The sequence below is a fragment of the Pinus tabuliformis genome, chromosome J, assembly GCF_031772625.1.
Source record: "Pinus tabuliformis cultivar Carrire ecotype Pingquan chromosome J, CPIR1, whole genome shotgun sequence".
Classification (NCBI taxonomy): Eukaryota; Viridiplantae; Streptophyta; class Pinopsida; order Pinales; family Pinaceae; genus Pinus; species Pinus tabuliformis.
Genome location: NC_142295.1, coordinates 1,434,669,994 through 1,434,685,155, shown reverse-complemented (window position 1 = coordinate 1,434,685,155; position 15,162 = coordinate 1,434,669,994). Strand labels below are relative to the sequence as shown.

Below are 15,162 nucleotides of genomic sequence, written 5' to 3'. Positions count from 1 at the left end.
ATATGATGATGCAAAAGAAAGAACCTGTGTAGCTAGAAGAATAGAATGACATGATGTGTTAAGTTATACGTATAGTAAGAAGAGAATGAGATTGGAGAAGAGTTGAAGCACTACTAATGGTTATTTGTGTTTGATGAGGTCGTGAACAAGACTTGGTTGTTTTGATAAGTGTTGAAGTTGAGTTTGGTGCCGCTGAAGAAGTTGGAGAAGGAAGTTTCCTTCAATATTTGTTTAGATATTATGATGAACTAAGCAACATCAAAATGATTGAGGACCCCAGAGATTGTGCTAGCATATCGATAATAAGAACCAATATATTGGAAGTGATTGGGGTTGTGAGGCTATAGTATGTTCAGATGGATGAACAAGTAGCTGATGTGTTGATCTCTCCCTAAAAAGTTTGTATATTTGGATTGGTGGATATCTTTGATTTGGTTGAAAGGGAGAGATAAGTACCATAAGCTGCCCGTATGATGGTACTTGGGAGGACATCTTGGCCTAGTTGATGTTGAGATCTTAGTTATAGTTTGGCCTTAATGATGTTTAGATCCCGGTGTGGAAGGGTATCTTGGTCTGATGGAGCTTTGTTTTAGTGTTTGACCTTGATGATACCTAGATCCCTGTGCAGGTTGGTTTCTTGGCATGGGGACCTAGATGGTTATCTATATCAGTTGGATTGATACCAGGGTTTTAGCCTGATGGTACCTATTGTGGGATGCTGCCTTGATGACACCTTAGTCCCTGTTCGGAGGATACCTTGGCAGTTTTGGTATCCCTAGCATTGTGTAGTTGTACTCTTCTTGGAACATTTCAAATTGAGGTCAACCTTGTACCGGTTGAACAAGTATGAATACCTCCCTAGTTAAGAGGGAGTGTTCAGAAATGTAACTTGTATCAGTGTTCATAGTCGTTTTCTAGCTCACGACATAATGTAATTCTTATGTATTTGTCAAAAAGAAAGAAAAGGAAAATTATTATTTATAAGCATGGATTTCATGCTCAAATTATTTTGTTTCTAGGTCTAAGCACCCATTGTGTGCTTCTAGGGTTTATGTCATGTGTCATAGTCCTTGTCATTATTAGACCCTTGGGCTTTTTATATCAAGAAAGAAATTTGTAATTGAGTCAATAATGTATTTTGTGCCTCCTCCACCAAGTCGGCCTCATTAAGGGAATTCGACCACACAACAATACTATATATAGAAGTGAAATTCGACCTATTTGAGCATCCATCCAACTGAATAAAAGACACAACTAGGATTTTAACAATTATAACAGCAGAAGGAAAATTAAATAGTACCAATCTCACAGTCACATGCACACAAGATTTTTGCCATGCAAATCAATTCTTCACTCATATAACTCAAGAACTTACAAGGGCTCCCTTCATGGGATAATGGCCCACTAAGGAAAATACATACAACAATAAACCTGGAACTGATCTAGCTATTCAAACCCTATATCTATCTTCCAATCTTGCTTGGTGATCTGGATCTCCTTTGTTGCCCCTTGCACCTTCCCCGAACCCTGCACACTTCAATTTAGGTCGTTCTCCACCCAATCATTGAAATCTCACTCTGATTGTGTCTTGTGCTCAAGGTGTGTGTCTTCTCCCTTAACCTAGCCTTTTTGTTATAACTTTGAGTTATTCACTGAATCCACAACCCTAATCTCCTAAGTGATGAACAATTAAGATTAGATCTCAACATCACTTAAGATCAACAGTTGAGGTTCATCTATTTCACTAATGCAAATAAACTTTGCATTTGATTTGATTAACTCACTTTATCTAATGAAATTTGATTACTTAATAATTAAAGTAATTGCTAAGGTTAAGGGTCAAGTAGGGAACTTCCACATGCCTAGATGCTTAGGCCTGTGTGGAAGTACCTGCCTGAGCTACTAACATCAACATTCACAATCCCTTTCTTTCTGAAATCCTGAAAACTATTAAGTCTGCTGAATTTTAAATGGGATATGAAATTCTATTTTCACTATATGATGTCCAATGAGGTTAGAACCTCCTCAAACATCCTTAAACAATTAATGGTAATGTTAAAATTTTAAGTAAAAGAACCTTCAGAATTTAACATTACCATTAAGGCGTATCCAGGGATGGTCCTGGGAGCACTCTCCCAAGGGCACTCCCTGAGCATTCCTGCTCAGAGCACTGTTCCAGGGCTGGAAGCAAAGGGGGCAATTTCTGCAACCTTGGGTCAAAGAGAGTAGTGACTATGGCTCATCAAGCTACAATCATCAATCGAAATCCAAGCCTATGGTTCATGATAATGCCTGAGAGAGAATTATGTGCATACCTAGATCAAGAAGAAACGGCTATCATGGTGCCTCCATATTTGAAATGCAATTGAATTATGTTGTAGTGATGATATCATGCTGTAAAGGCTATTGTAATAGGGTAAATGCTTTATAGAATACTAAATAAGCTCAAATTATCGAAAATATTTGTGTTTTTATTATTAGGACTGAAATTGCTGCAATTTAGTTGAGTAGTGCACATTAATTGAGAGATAACATGTGAAAATCATGGCGTGAAATTGTGGTTTCCCTACCTTTTTGTACTAGTCTGTACAGTGTATACCCTTTGGGAGAGGTTAGCCCGACCATTTATTGCAGGCAGGCAGGCTGCTGCATTTAATGCAGGTCAACCTGGCAATAAAGCCATAGTGGTGGCCTCGTTTCAATGTGGATCAACTTCCCTTAAATGCTGTTTATTTTTTCTTCATAAATTTCTTCCTGTTTCTTCTTTTCAAACTATTCATCTTTTCTTTGTAATAAAGCCTGCATTTATTTCACTACACTAAGATTTATTTATAATAAGTACAGAAGCATTTTATAATAAAAAATCTTAGAATTGAAAAGAATACAACATACCCTATCTTTCTTTTGGAGACTCTTACTGTACCACCTGTGGAGAATATTGTTGTGATTAGGTACTTATTGTACAAGCATAAGTTGGCTAAAGACTCTCAAGGTTCAAGAGAGGCTTCCTCTAACAGTGACAAACATTAGTGAAAGACACTCAAGGATCAAGAGAGGATGGGCTAGGGATGCTACCTCTTGGCCCCATCTTTGGGGAATATTGAAAGAGGATACCCTTTAAAATATCAACACGATTAATAGGGCTTTCACTACTAACTTCAAAGAGAATTTATGGTTCTGCAATAAGATTGAGAGTAAGAAAAAAACGATTTACTGCAAGGTGTCCATTAACCCTAAGAAGACCAAAATTATCTCTCTACCATTGCTAGCTTCAAGAAGAAAATCAATATTGCTAAAATAAGAACAAACTCCCATGAGCTCCATAGTGAAACTGGGAGGTGGCAAGACCTAAAACACCTTGCAATGAAAGAATTTGTAAATTTTGTAATTTTAGAATGGTAAAAGATGGAAAGCATTTTCGCTTTAAGTGTACAGCCTACACAAATATTAGATTTCATTTTGAAAATATTAGTCACGCTACAAATATCTATAATGCGCTAACCCATGAAAACCAAAGTGAACTCTGATCTTATTAACAAGTTATTTGATTTTAGAAACAACATAATTCAGTTAAAAATGATCTTTTATTCATAAAGGTCCAACAGATCAATTGTGGTCTTAGCAGATGATAACAACAGCATCATCATCAGTATTATATTCTAAAAATACCAATAGAGCCTACATTAATTGCTGTCATTAAATATGGACATTAGGGTTGTCATTAATATAATGTCACTGTTAATAAATGTATAGTACTGCTGCCGTAAAAGCTAGTAATTTAGTATGTAGTAAGCCTGTAATTCATGATCTTTACAGCCGCCAGTTCGAGCTAACCTTATTGTGCTAACAATGTAGTATATTTATGACATAACACCTTTGAGCTCCATGGTGAAGCAAGGCATTAGACAAATCCTAAAAGACCATGGGAGAATAGAATTTGTTATCCTTGTGTTACACAGAAGGTGGAGGATGAAAAGCACTCTTAGAATGTCCTTTACATCCACATTATACCTCAATTTCAAAATATTTCGAACATTACCAATCTTCCTAACCTGCTAACTCATCAAATTTATGGAGATTTAGGAAAGCTTCTCTCCAATCTTTTGGAGTATAGAAATAAAATGTTAAAGCAAACTAATTAATTCATTATTTTTCTGAAGGTCTGATAAATCAAAGTTGGTCTCAGTGTATCCGCTCATCACCATCAATACAATATATGATAAATAATATATAATTATTAATTATTGTAATATATATTAGATATTTATATTATGCTTGCATTCTTATTTTTCACATTTATGTTTTGTGTTTAACATTTTCCTATTTCACATTTAACTAATTTTCAATTTCCAGATATTTTATTTAAATATAAATTTTAAAAAAATTAAGAAAATCATTTTTTTTACTTGATATTTTGCGTAAGATGTATACAAAATGTTTTAGTATATGTACTATGATGGGGCTCTTTTGCCCCGCAGATATCATGTTCTTGTGTGTTTATTTTCATAGTAAAACACGCATATGCATAACATCCACAAAGTGGATAAGTTTCCATTGGGTTTGTCCATACCATTGTTATGTGGACCTTGCACTCGCGACCCCCTGGGTAAGGCCCATATCATCGGCATGCGCTTTTTACACACTGTAACACATAAACACCTCTATTTACTATGTTCAACTTAGACTACTCATTTTCAGTTGCTTTCTGAGCAGTGATCAAACTTGCATATGGTGCAGAGCTTTTTTGACGAAGATATTGACCAAATCCCCTGCTCTTTTCATGCCCTGCAATCTGTCACGAAAAGAACTGATCATCACTTCTACCTATCCCTCCTGCCAGCAATCTGATTTGTGGCAGAGGGATCACCTTTTATATGCCTAGTGGTTAAAGGCTGTGATCTGTGTTTTCAGTCCATCTATGTCGATGTTTAGCAAAACAGTAAGCATCAATAGCTCCCCTGCCAACAAGAAGATCAGCCTGGAACTGCTGAAAAGTTTAGGCCTGTAACGCTAGTGTGCAAATCCTTGCCTGTGTTTTTAGTCCATCTATGTCAATGTTTAGCAACTCAGTAAGCATCAGTAGCTCCCATGCCAACAAGATGAGCCTGGAACTGCCGAAAAGTTTAAGCCTGTAATGCTAGTGTGAAAATCCTTGTCTATTTTTTCGGTCCATCTATGTCAATGTTTAGCAACACCGTAAGCATTAGTAGCTCTGCTGCCAACAAGAAGATCAGCCTGAAACTCTACCTATGCTCACCTTAAATTCTACCTATGCTGTATATTCTGTAGTAATGTGCCATGTGAATGACATTTTTTTTCTTACTGTGCAGGCACTGTTCAAGGCCAGATTTGAGCAAGCCCTGGAGTCTCAGAAGATAAATATAAAGCAAATAGAGCAACATCTTAGGCGAATGGGTGTTAATCCTGAGGACCCTATTGCTATGGCCAGTGTCCAAAAGGTTGCATCAACTTTCTTCCGAGCAATTGATGAGAAGCAAGGAAGTCCATATGTGTTTCATGGGGATAAAGATCCTTTATATGAAAATGATGAGCAGGAAACCCACCCTGCTGAGGATAGTGATCAAGAAGAATTAGATAGGTTTATTGCTGAAATAGAAAATGCAGCAGATGATGAATGGGCTGCCGAAGAGGCTGCAGAAAACGAAGAAGCAGGCAAAATCAGATATTGGGATAGGCCAAATGGTGGTAATGAATGGGGTGGTGGGGACATGCCTGATAAGGGCCGAAGAGATACAATGAACATGGAGGCCATGGATAGTGAAGACGATGTGACTGGAGACAATAGAGGTTGGGTAGACACTGATAGTAGAAATAGAAGAGGCCAAAGGGAGAGCTTTGAGATGCGTAGAAAAGACCAGAGGAGTAGCTTCGATAGAGGTAGAAGTGGCCAGAGGGGTGGCTTTGATAAGGCCAGAAGAAACAAAGATGAGATTGATGATTGGGATAGTGAAGACGAGGTTGTGGAAAATGGCAGCCCAGGGATGAGAAACATGGATGACGACTGGGATACTGACGATGAGGATACTTTCAACAGTAGAAAACATGAGCATGAAGGTGATGACAGTGATAGTGAGGAGATAGACTATGGTAGTAACAGAAGGAAAGCTGGAGGCAGAAGTCATCAGAAAGATACGATCGCTAGAACTGGAAGAGGCCAGACATATTCCATGGACAGAAGCAAAAAAGGAAAGGGCATGGAGAAGGATTTGGATAGTGAGGATGATCTTATTGACAGTGACGAGTACAGTGAGGATGAGACCAGTGACAAAGGCAAAGAGCATAAGGATGACATGTATGATAATTGGAGCAGTGAAGAAGAGGTTGATTGTAATACCAAAAGAGGTAAGATGGTCATGCGTGATAATTTTGGCAGTGGCAAGGATGTGGTTGGGAGAGGCAGAAGGCGGGGTATAGATGGGGAAACGACTTTCAACAGTAGAAAACATGAGCATGAAGGTGATGACAGTGATAGTGAGGAGATAGACTATGGTAGTAACAGAAGGAAAGCTGGAGGCAGAAGTCATCAGAAAGATACGATCGCTAGAACTGGAAGAGGCCAGACATATTCCATGGACAGAAGCAAAAAAGGAAAGGGCATGGAGAAGGATTTGGATAGTGAGGATGATCTCATTGACAGTGACGAGTACAGTGAGGATGAGACCAGTGACAAAGGCAAAGAGCATAAGGATGACATGTATGATAATTGGAGCAGTGAAGAAGAGGTTGATTGTAATACCAAAAGAGGTAAGATGGTCATGCGTGATAATTTTGGCAGTGGCAAGGATGTGGTTGGGAGAGGCAGAAGGCGGGGTATAGATGGGGAAACGGACGGGGAGAGTGAAGACAGTGATGCTGACATCCATAAACGAAAGAAGCATAATGATAAGAATGGGAACAGTGATTGATTTCATTGTTAAGAAAATAGGTAGTGCAGATTTCTACAGAACAAGTAGAATAACCACAGATAGAAAGTTTGAAAAACCTCATTGTAAAATAAGAATTCTTTCAACCTGCTACTTTGTTTTTTCATTTATATATCATTGAGTTCCTTGCTATTCTGTTTAAGGATGGTATAGATCCTCGAGACTGAAATTGGTTTAAATAGGCACTGCAATTTCAGAACTTCTCGATAAAGAGTTGATAATTTTACGTTTGGCATTCGCCTGAGATTTTTCATGTCAGCATCCTGTCCTTTTGTTTGTCTTAAAAGAGAGATTTTTGGAAGCTCTCTCTAAACTAAAGGATGCAACGGCGTTTTAGTTCATGATGTTCTTATGTTTACTTGGTTAAACTTGATCTTTTTAAATGTCTATTTGTTTGCTGGAGAACATACTAATCATGGTGCTGTACCTAAAAGGTGATATCCAGTTTTGTAACATGTTTATTGAAATAAACCATATTAGGGTGTACCGGCTGATATCGGAATAATTAGCTTAAATATTTTATGTTCCCGCTAGCTCCCAGCATTGTTGTTTAGAGTATTCGGATGTCTGCATTTTGGACTTTGCGACTCTGCTTTATGTTTTTAAAGCTGTATATTTTCAGGTGCTGCTTTAGCATAAGCCAGCACACTATCAAGTTTTTGTTAGCTGGTTAGTAATGCTCCTTTTTTAATTAAAATAATAATTTAATATTATAGGGAAAAAATGGTTTTACTCTGGGTTATTTTGACTTTAATAGAATTTTTCGAGAGTTTTTTTAAGGAAATCAAAAGTCAGAGAGATAGATTGTTATTCCTAGCAATCAATTTTCAAAAGTTTTTTTTTTTTTTTTATTTTTATGAAATTAAAAGTCAAAGCTAGATTGTTATTGTTAGTCAAAGTGAAACCATTACAACAAAGTTTACCATGTCACTTGTAAGAATAGAATCTGGGTGGATTGGAAGGATAGCAATCATTTCTCTGAACTATTCGAAATGAATCCAATTGATAAAAGAGAATTTCAACTTTATAATTATTAGGAGAAATTAAATTAGGTAATATTATCTATTTCTACCATTAGTTGGAAGCTTATGAATAAATTATTAGCAAATATTAACAATTTTCACTAAGTTGAAACTCTATGAAAGAAGTTATTAATGTTTGACAAAAAGTATCAGGTTTTTAAATCAATTTGTAATTGTCATCAAATCCATTATCAAAATAAATAAAACACATTATTTCTATGTGTGCATCAAATAACTCGAGTTTATAATGTCACCTCTCAAAATATTCTTGATTATTTTAATCCCTTTGGGAACTCTTCAATATATTATGTGATGTTGGGGTTATTAAGGACCCATCATATTTTCATTATGGTTCTTAACCTGCATTGTGTCTACGTATAAATTTAAACCATAGAAAAATCAACCTTAAACGATTATAATGATAACTTTGAATAAAACAATATCGTTAATAATTTTCATATTGGAATTCAAGTGATAAATGATACATGACCACCAAATTCATCGAATCATTAAAGCAAGCCTCGTAGAATTTATTATTGATTGCATCAGAAGAACAAGAGAAAAGACCAACTAAAACAATGAAGGCTCAACAATGTCATGTTTTTTGTTGGAGCATGAACCAGTTTTCGAATAATTGTTTCTATCGGTCATCTTCATTTTTAGTTGTGGCCTTTTTAGAGGAGAATTTTTCGATGTTCACATTTAGCATTGTTAAATCCTTTGAAATGAGCATATAATATATGATGCAATTTTAATTGTCAAAACCAAAAAATTATATTACCTAGCACCCAAGCACATTTATGCACAACAAAATACTAGAGGTTGGTTTCCACTGAGGGGCTAGGGAGGTAGAACACATTAATTTCTAGCTTCAATTATGTTTAGTGAATTTAGGATATTGACTAACATAATTGAATAAGTGAACAATTTGTCAATGTAATTAGCCCATAGTTGTGTTGATATCAACGCTTTTTCTCTAGTCAATGTTTTCGTCCATGTAGCATTCTTCTTGAAGGAAGGTGGGTCATCTATTAGCAGGTGCTTTAACCAATTAGGCAATCATGTGCTTTCATTTAATGTTATGGGCATATTAATATGAATCATAGGGCAAACTAAATGATTGATCACTCATGATTGTATCCTTATTCCCACACTTCACTTGGGAGGTCGTCCTTTGACTTTAGTTCAGTGGACCCTCCTCTGAGACCTTATGGTTTAGGAAGGGCACGACCAAAGGGCATTGATTGATATAGTGTGTCTAAGGTAATCCATACTTACAACTCCCCATCTTTCATGATTATTCATCTCCATTCTTTGAGTTGATTGTCATTGGTCATTAAGATTAGCACCCTATATCCACACCCTTGAGTTAGGGCTCGAAAACTTGGCCTTAGAGGTTGATACAATTGAAAAGATAATAAAAGATAGAAAGAAAATGTAAAATGCAAAAGATGGTTGGGAATTATTTAACACGTGGGAAAAAGCCTTGCATAAGCTTTACCCCCCTCATTAGCCATCACCCATTTCCTTAAGCATTTAATGATTCATCTAAAATAAAGGAACTTTTGAGTCTCCCAACCCCGATGAGCGAGAAACTGCTGCATTTTAAAGGGGTATTGGAAAAGCACAAATCAAGCTTGGTCTCTTAAGCTATGCACCAAAGAAAGATAAATCATTAAAGCAAGATGTACCAAAGGGGTGGAAAAAGCAAGTTGATGAAAGAGGTAACTCATGCCTCCATGATTTCTCTCTCCTTACATCATTCCACTCAGGATGTTGGACCTCGATTAGCTAGTCTCATGGCTGTCACATCTTCCTTAAAGTCTTTCCCACTCCATGACCACCTTATTACATACACCTATAGATTGATGGATCTACCTAGGACATGTCACTAGCCTTGGGGATTGAAAACACTTAGTAGGCTTGTTGACCTAATCATCCCTAACATAAGTGAGGTAACTTGTTTACAAATCTTGAGCTAGTTAGACATTTGAAAGTAAGTTTTGTGCGAAGTATTTATGTGCCCTTAGCATTAAATACGGTCCATTATGACGCTTCAATGGTTTTATGTCCCTAATGATGTTTATCTCACTTGATCTTGAGAGGTTTGTTTAGGCGGTATCACACATGCAACAAAGATTCCTTAAGGAATAGCTTGACTCATTTCCAACACATTCTAGAGGGTTTTTTGCGTCATTCTAAGAGCATATATGACCTTGTCGCCCCAACATTGCCCCTCCATATATGAACGTTGGGCCTTGAGTAGCTACTACATGATTATACACCTCTTGATGTACCTCTAGATGTTGAAATGTTGAGCTTGAGAGCTTGGGCATTGGACTACTTGATGATCTGCCTAGATGGACCTAGGACGCCCACAAGTAAGCCTTGACCCTATTTGATGGATGATGCCTTGTTCTGAAGCCCAGAGGAGGATGGATGTCACTAATATGACTTGAGAGGGTGTTGTAGCCACTACAACACCCCCCAAAAATTTTAGCTTATACACCTAAAATTTTGGGTCCCCCTTGCTTTCAAAAGTCTTCATGGATATTTTTGTTCCATGCCTTAGACATATTCTTTGAAATTTTCTCATCACCACCAAGTGTTATTCATGAATGAATCATGGTTGTGCTAGGTTTTCTGTTTGTCTAGGTTTTATGCATTATCTTTCGATACTTCATCTTCAGTTCTTAGACTTATATTCGAATTTGAACATCAATTTCAATACAAGTGTTCCAATTGTTCAATTCGGCCTCGAAGGACAATGACCACGAAACTGCACTAAGGCTTGTTGGAAATTTCCCTGAAAGATAGGTCCTATGTTGCTGCAACATCCTTGAATAATGTGTCTAGAATTTGCATGATCAAAACGACTAGTTTCATTAGTGGATATCCTTACATCTCTTTTCCTGCAATCTCATTTGTAAAGGTTCAAATGTTCTTACAAATATGGCAAATTTTATAAGATCAACCTTATGTGGAAACACATGCAAGAGAATCTCTATCGCCTGGGCTGACTCGCACAGGGACTGGTCTCCAATAACCACCAAGGAGGAAGGTCATCACAAGATATTCCAAAAGAGCAAAAAGTTTGCAAAACATTAAGAAGTTGGTGCATTTCAAAATCTTCCTTGTGATGACGCCCTCGAAGGATATCCTTTTTTTCTACAATGAGGAAGGAAAATATGGTGGGTTCAACAAAAGGAGCTAATCCCTTGAAAAAATATGTGGAGAAATTTCCTCGTGGTCAGAACTTACATCCTTTTGAGCAGTCTTTGATTGAGTTCGCCTTTGGAAAAGGAAAGTATGAAGAGGTTCTAAAAGCAGTGAATTTGTTGAACACAGGTGGGACTACTTGCAAATCGATTCCAAACACCAAAACTCTAGAGAAAGAGGATTGTATCTAAAGGGAAAGAGCATGCTTCCATTTGTGCCAAGTCTATTTCAAAGAAAGAAGCAGGGAAATGACTAATTGAGGGGCGAAAAAGTGTGGAAGATCTTGTTCAACAAGATGGAAGTGCAATAGATAATCTCTTGAATATTGCTAAGACATTGTGAGCAATGCTTGTTGTGCACCTTGAAACACCTACCCTTTTCCTTGTGGGAGATCCAAATGTGGGAAAGTCGTCTTTAGTTGGGATTCTTTCAACAAGGAAGCCTGAGGTTTTCAACTACTTGTTCACAACCAGAGGGATTCTAATGGGCCACATTGCTATAAGACATGAACGTTTTCAAGTCACTGATACACCATGCCCGCTTAATAGACTTGATGAGGACAAAAACAATACAGAGAAGTTAACAATTGTTGCTCTATCCCACTTACCATCAACAATAATGTTTGTTCATGACCTATTTGGCGATTGTGGGACTTTTTCAAATTAGTGGTTCTTATACTACAAAAGAACATTACAAAGAACCTAGACCAGAGGGTACCCTTCTTGTCTCTATCAAGACCAATCAAGGAGTTAATGAGCTAAAAAAGTGAGTCCACAAGATCCTTGATTGTCATAAATTAGAGGAAAGAACTGCAGAGGAAATATTTTTGGCAGATTTGAGAGCATTAAAACAGGATCTCTATGTGACAACAACATATGGAAATTTTACCCAAATATTTCTAGAAATCCCTCAACATGGCACTGCCAATGTATACCCTAGCTTGTTGCCATTATATAGGGGTGTTGCTCTAGCCCAAAGAGCATTGTAGGGTGGAGTAAAGGTTACAGGGGTATTAGTTGCATTCACAGTCTATGCCTTGGATGTAGGATCAATTATTATAGTTGAAAGTATGGAATTCAATGATAGTATTAAAGCACCAGAGTTGCTTGCCCCTCTTTTAATCGAGGCACATATGCTTTGTTGCATGAGCTTCCATCAATTTTTAATGGACCGACTGCTAAAAATGCACAAGGATAAGATCATTCACTTGCACCTTTGGCTCCTAAGGTGAGCATTGAATATTCTTGTCTTTGCTTTGATCAACCGGCTTTGATGCTTCATAACAAGATTTGAGCATTTGCAGGGCGGCTAAGAACAAGAACGAAAGTACATATTAGCAATGACAATGGTAATGTTATTGATGACAGTTAGATTCTGGAGATTAAAATTGTCACAACAAAAGTGGGATCTAAATATTGTCAAGGCAATGAGGCCATTATAACATATGATCGAGATGCTTTGATATTTTGTTGTGGGGTAAGCTCCACTCTTGATGTTAGGCAATCTCTGTAAGCATGCCGAAATCTTCAGGTAGCCAGACCCTCATTAAACTTGCAAACATTTACATGTTCAACTCAAGTCAGGATGCAACTTCTATCACAAACTCTTAGTTTTGGAGATGCTTTATTTGACAACACATAGGGTATGGTTTTGTATTGGAGGATGTCACCCAAAACTCATAAGAGGTAATAAGAACAGGAGATAGAAGGAAGGCATGTTAAAAGATCCGTGAAGTTTTGCCAAAAAGAACGAAAACTTTGATCGCATCACGATTTTTCTAGTCGCATCATGCCTTCACTCCATTGCGATTTGTCTCCCGATTTTGTGACCTATGTTCTTCCCAATCACATCACGCCTTTACTCTTTTAATCGTGATTTGTCTCCTGATTTTGTGATCGCATCGCATATTTCTTTATTAAATAGTGACTTCGCTCAAGAGATCATGACTTCTTGTCTCCCTATTGCATCCTCACTCAACAAATGTGACTTCTTATCTTCATATCAGATCCTCACTAGATTTATTGCAATCTCTCTTAATTCATTGTAATACCCCTCAATGCGTTGCATCCTTCTTCATCACGTGGCATGTTGATTCCTTAATCGATTCACCTTCCTTGCCCCCACCATCCAAATCAACCATACTAAAGTGGAAGTGACATAGGATTAGACACACTGAAATCAATCAACACACGATGATTATACCTAATAAAAATTATTCAGGTTGCCTCTATGTTGTTGTTCTCTTTGTTCCTTTCCTGGAAGGCATTGGCACAATACTCTGGCACTCTTGTTGTTCTTGGGATTGTCTCGTACATCATTCCATTTTCCTTGAGAGTTGGTTTTGTTATGGCTTTACATCTACCTGAGCTTTTTGCATCATGCAAAGTTGCTTCTTTGTCTTTTGGAGCACACTGGGTTTCAAGCTTCATTATTGATCGATATTCCCTTAATGTGGTTTCTGAGTTTGGGAAAGGATAAGATTTGATCATTGAATAGCTCCAAGCGCACAGAGGATTGTAACCCTGTTGAAATTTGGATGCCACTCAACGGTGGACTTGAGGGTGAGCCAGAATATTCATTTCTGTGATGAAGAAAAAATTGTTGGACTATAGGATGGATGCTCTTCCTTTCACAAATTACCACACATGTAGTTTGGAGTTGAAGGTTCAAATCTATTGAAATTTTATGAAAATTATTGCACCTAGTTTGCACGAATACTGCAGATCATATGTGGAAATTAACCAGATAATAAAGGTCGATTCCTCCAGCAAATGCATGATCTCCTAAGTCTGTTTAGCACTTTCATATTCCAAAATCCAGATCGTTATGCAAGTGATTCTATCAGTGTGCTTAATGATGAAAGTTATATCCTCTATTGTTGGAGTTTAGAAGGAAAGATGATGCATGGCTACATATTGTGGAACAAGTTTTGCTCGCACTGGGATGAAAAAGTAGATGCAATTGATGTACTTCATATGCGTAGTATTTGCCCTAAACTCTAAACAGTTGATTCAAAACCTATTCTCTTGTCAACGGTGCTCTAAGGGATCTTTTGGGAGGCTTGCCATACCAGATTCCAAATTCGAGCTTGTAGACTTCAATGTTTATGTAATTAAATTGCATGAAGGTTGTTTTAGTTATGTATCAAAACTAACAAGGCTTTCTATATGTGAAACTAGAATGGAAAATTTTTGGACAACAGTGGTTGCATTATCTACTTCCCTCATTATCGAAGCCTCTTTTGCAGAATTTCTTATGTTCTAATGACACCAGGCAATGTCCTTTATCTTCAACTAAAATGGAAAGTCTTTAGAGGATAGTCTTGTATATATTTAGCAAACAAATTTTTTGGGAAGTTTGAGTAGGAGGAGAAATGGCATTACAAACAAGAACTTCAAAGATCCTAATTCCTTGGTGCAACAATTTGTGCAATTCAGAGCAAAGAGGAATGACCAATTCTTGGTCAAAGCAAGGTGTATATACAACAATAGATATACCAATGAGGAGTCTTGATTCACAGTCTATCTCTCATGAACAATCATTTGTTTCCAATAGAACAAATGGAATGGATGCAAAAAGATCCACTCCTGAGTTTAATTGGGCTAAAAGTTTTCCCAATTGCAATCCATTGAAATCTATTGAGACCCAATTGTCATCTTCTTTCCAATCGAGAAATCTTTCAAGTTTAGGGAAGGATTTAATATGGGCAATATTTGTTGGTGGATCAAGAAGTTGCTAGCGAGAAGTTGTTGCTTTTGCAATGTCTACATTGCTCATTTATCGGGATTTTAATTGAATAGCTTATATGAGTATTCTAAATCCTTGAAATTTCCATGTATCAATGGAATGTCACCTTTTCAGGCTTATAGTGGATGGAATTATCAAAAGGATTTTGAAGTTTCTTATCATGTTGAACTGAGAAACATTAAGGAAGTAGATCTAACACAATGTTTCAAATAAAGTCATCAAATGATGCC

At 37.1% G+C, this 15,162-nt stretch overlaps 1 protein-coding gene and 1 pseudogene across 2 annotated transcripts in view; both read left to right on the top strand.

The window, feature by feature from the left end:
* The window catches only part of LOC149232755 (RNA-binding CRS1 / YhbY (CRM) domain protein), a 144,170-nt gene extending 136,885 nt beyond the window's left edge, over window positions 1–7,285 (top strand). For both annotated transcript variants that reach the window (XM_089379501.1, XM_089379500.1), the window contains one exon: window positions 5,331–7,285. In XM_089379501.1, coding sequence (XP_089235627.1) covers window positions 5,331–6,926 — 1,596 coding nt within the window. In that variant the 3' untranslated portion in view covers window positions 6,927–7,285. The remainder of the gene's footprint in view (window positions 1–5,330) is intronic.
* A 3,869-nt stretch (window positions 7,286–11,154) lies between these two features.
* LOC149232754 (uncharacterized) lies at window positions 11,155–12,697 on the top strand (annotated as a pseudogene).
* Window positions 12,698–15,162: the final 2,465 nt, after the last annotated feature.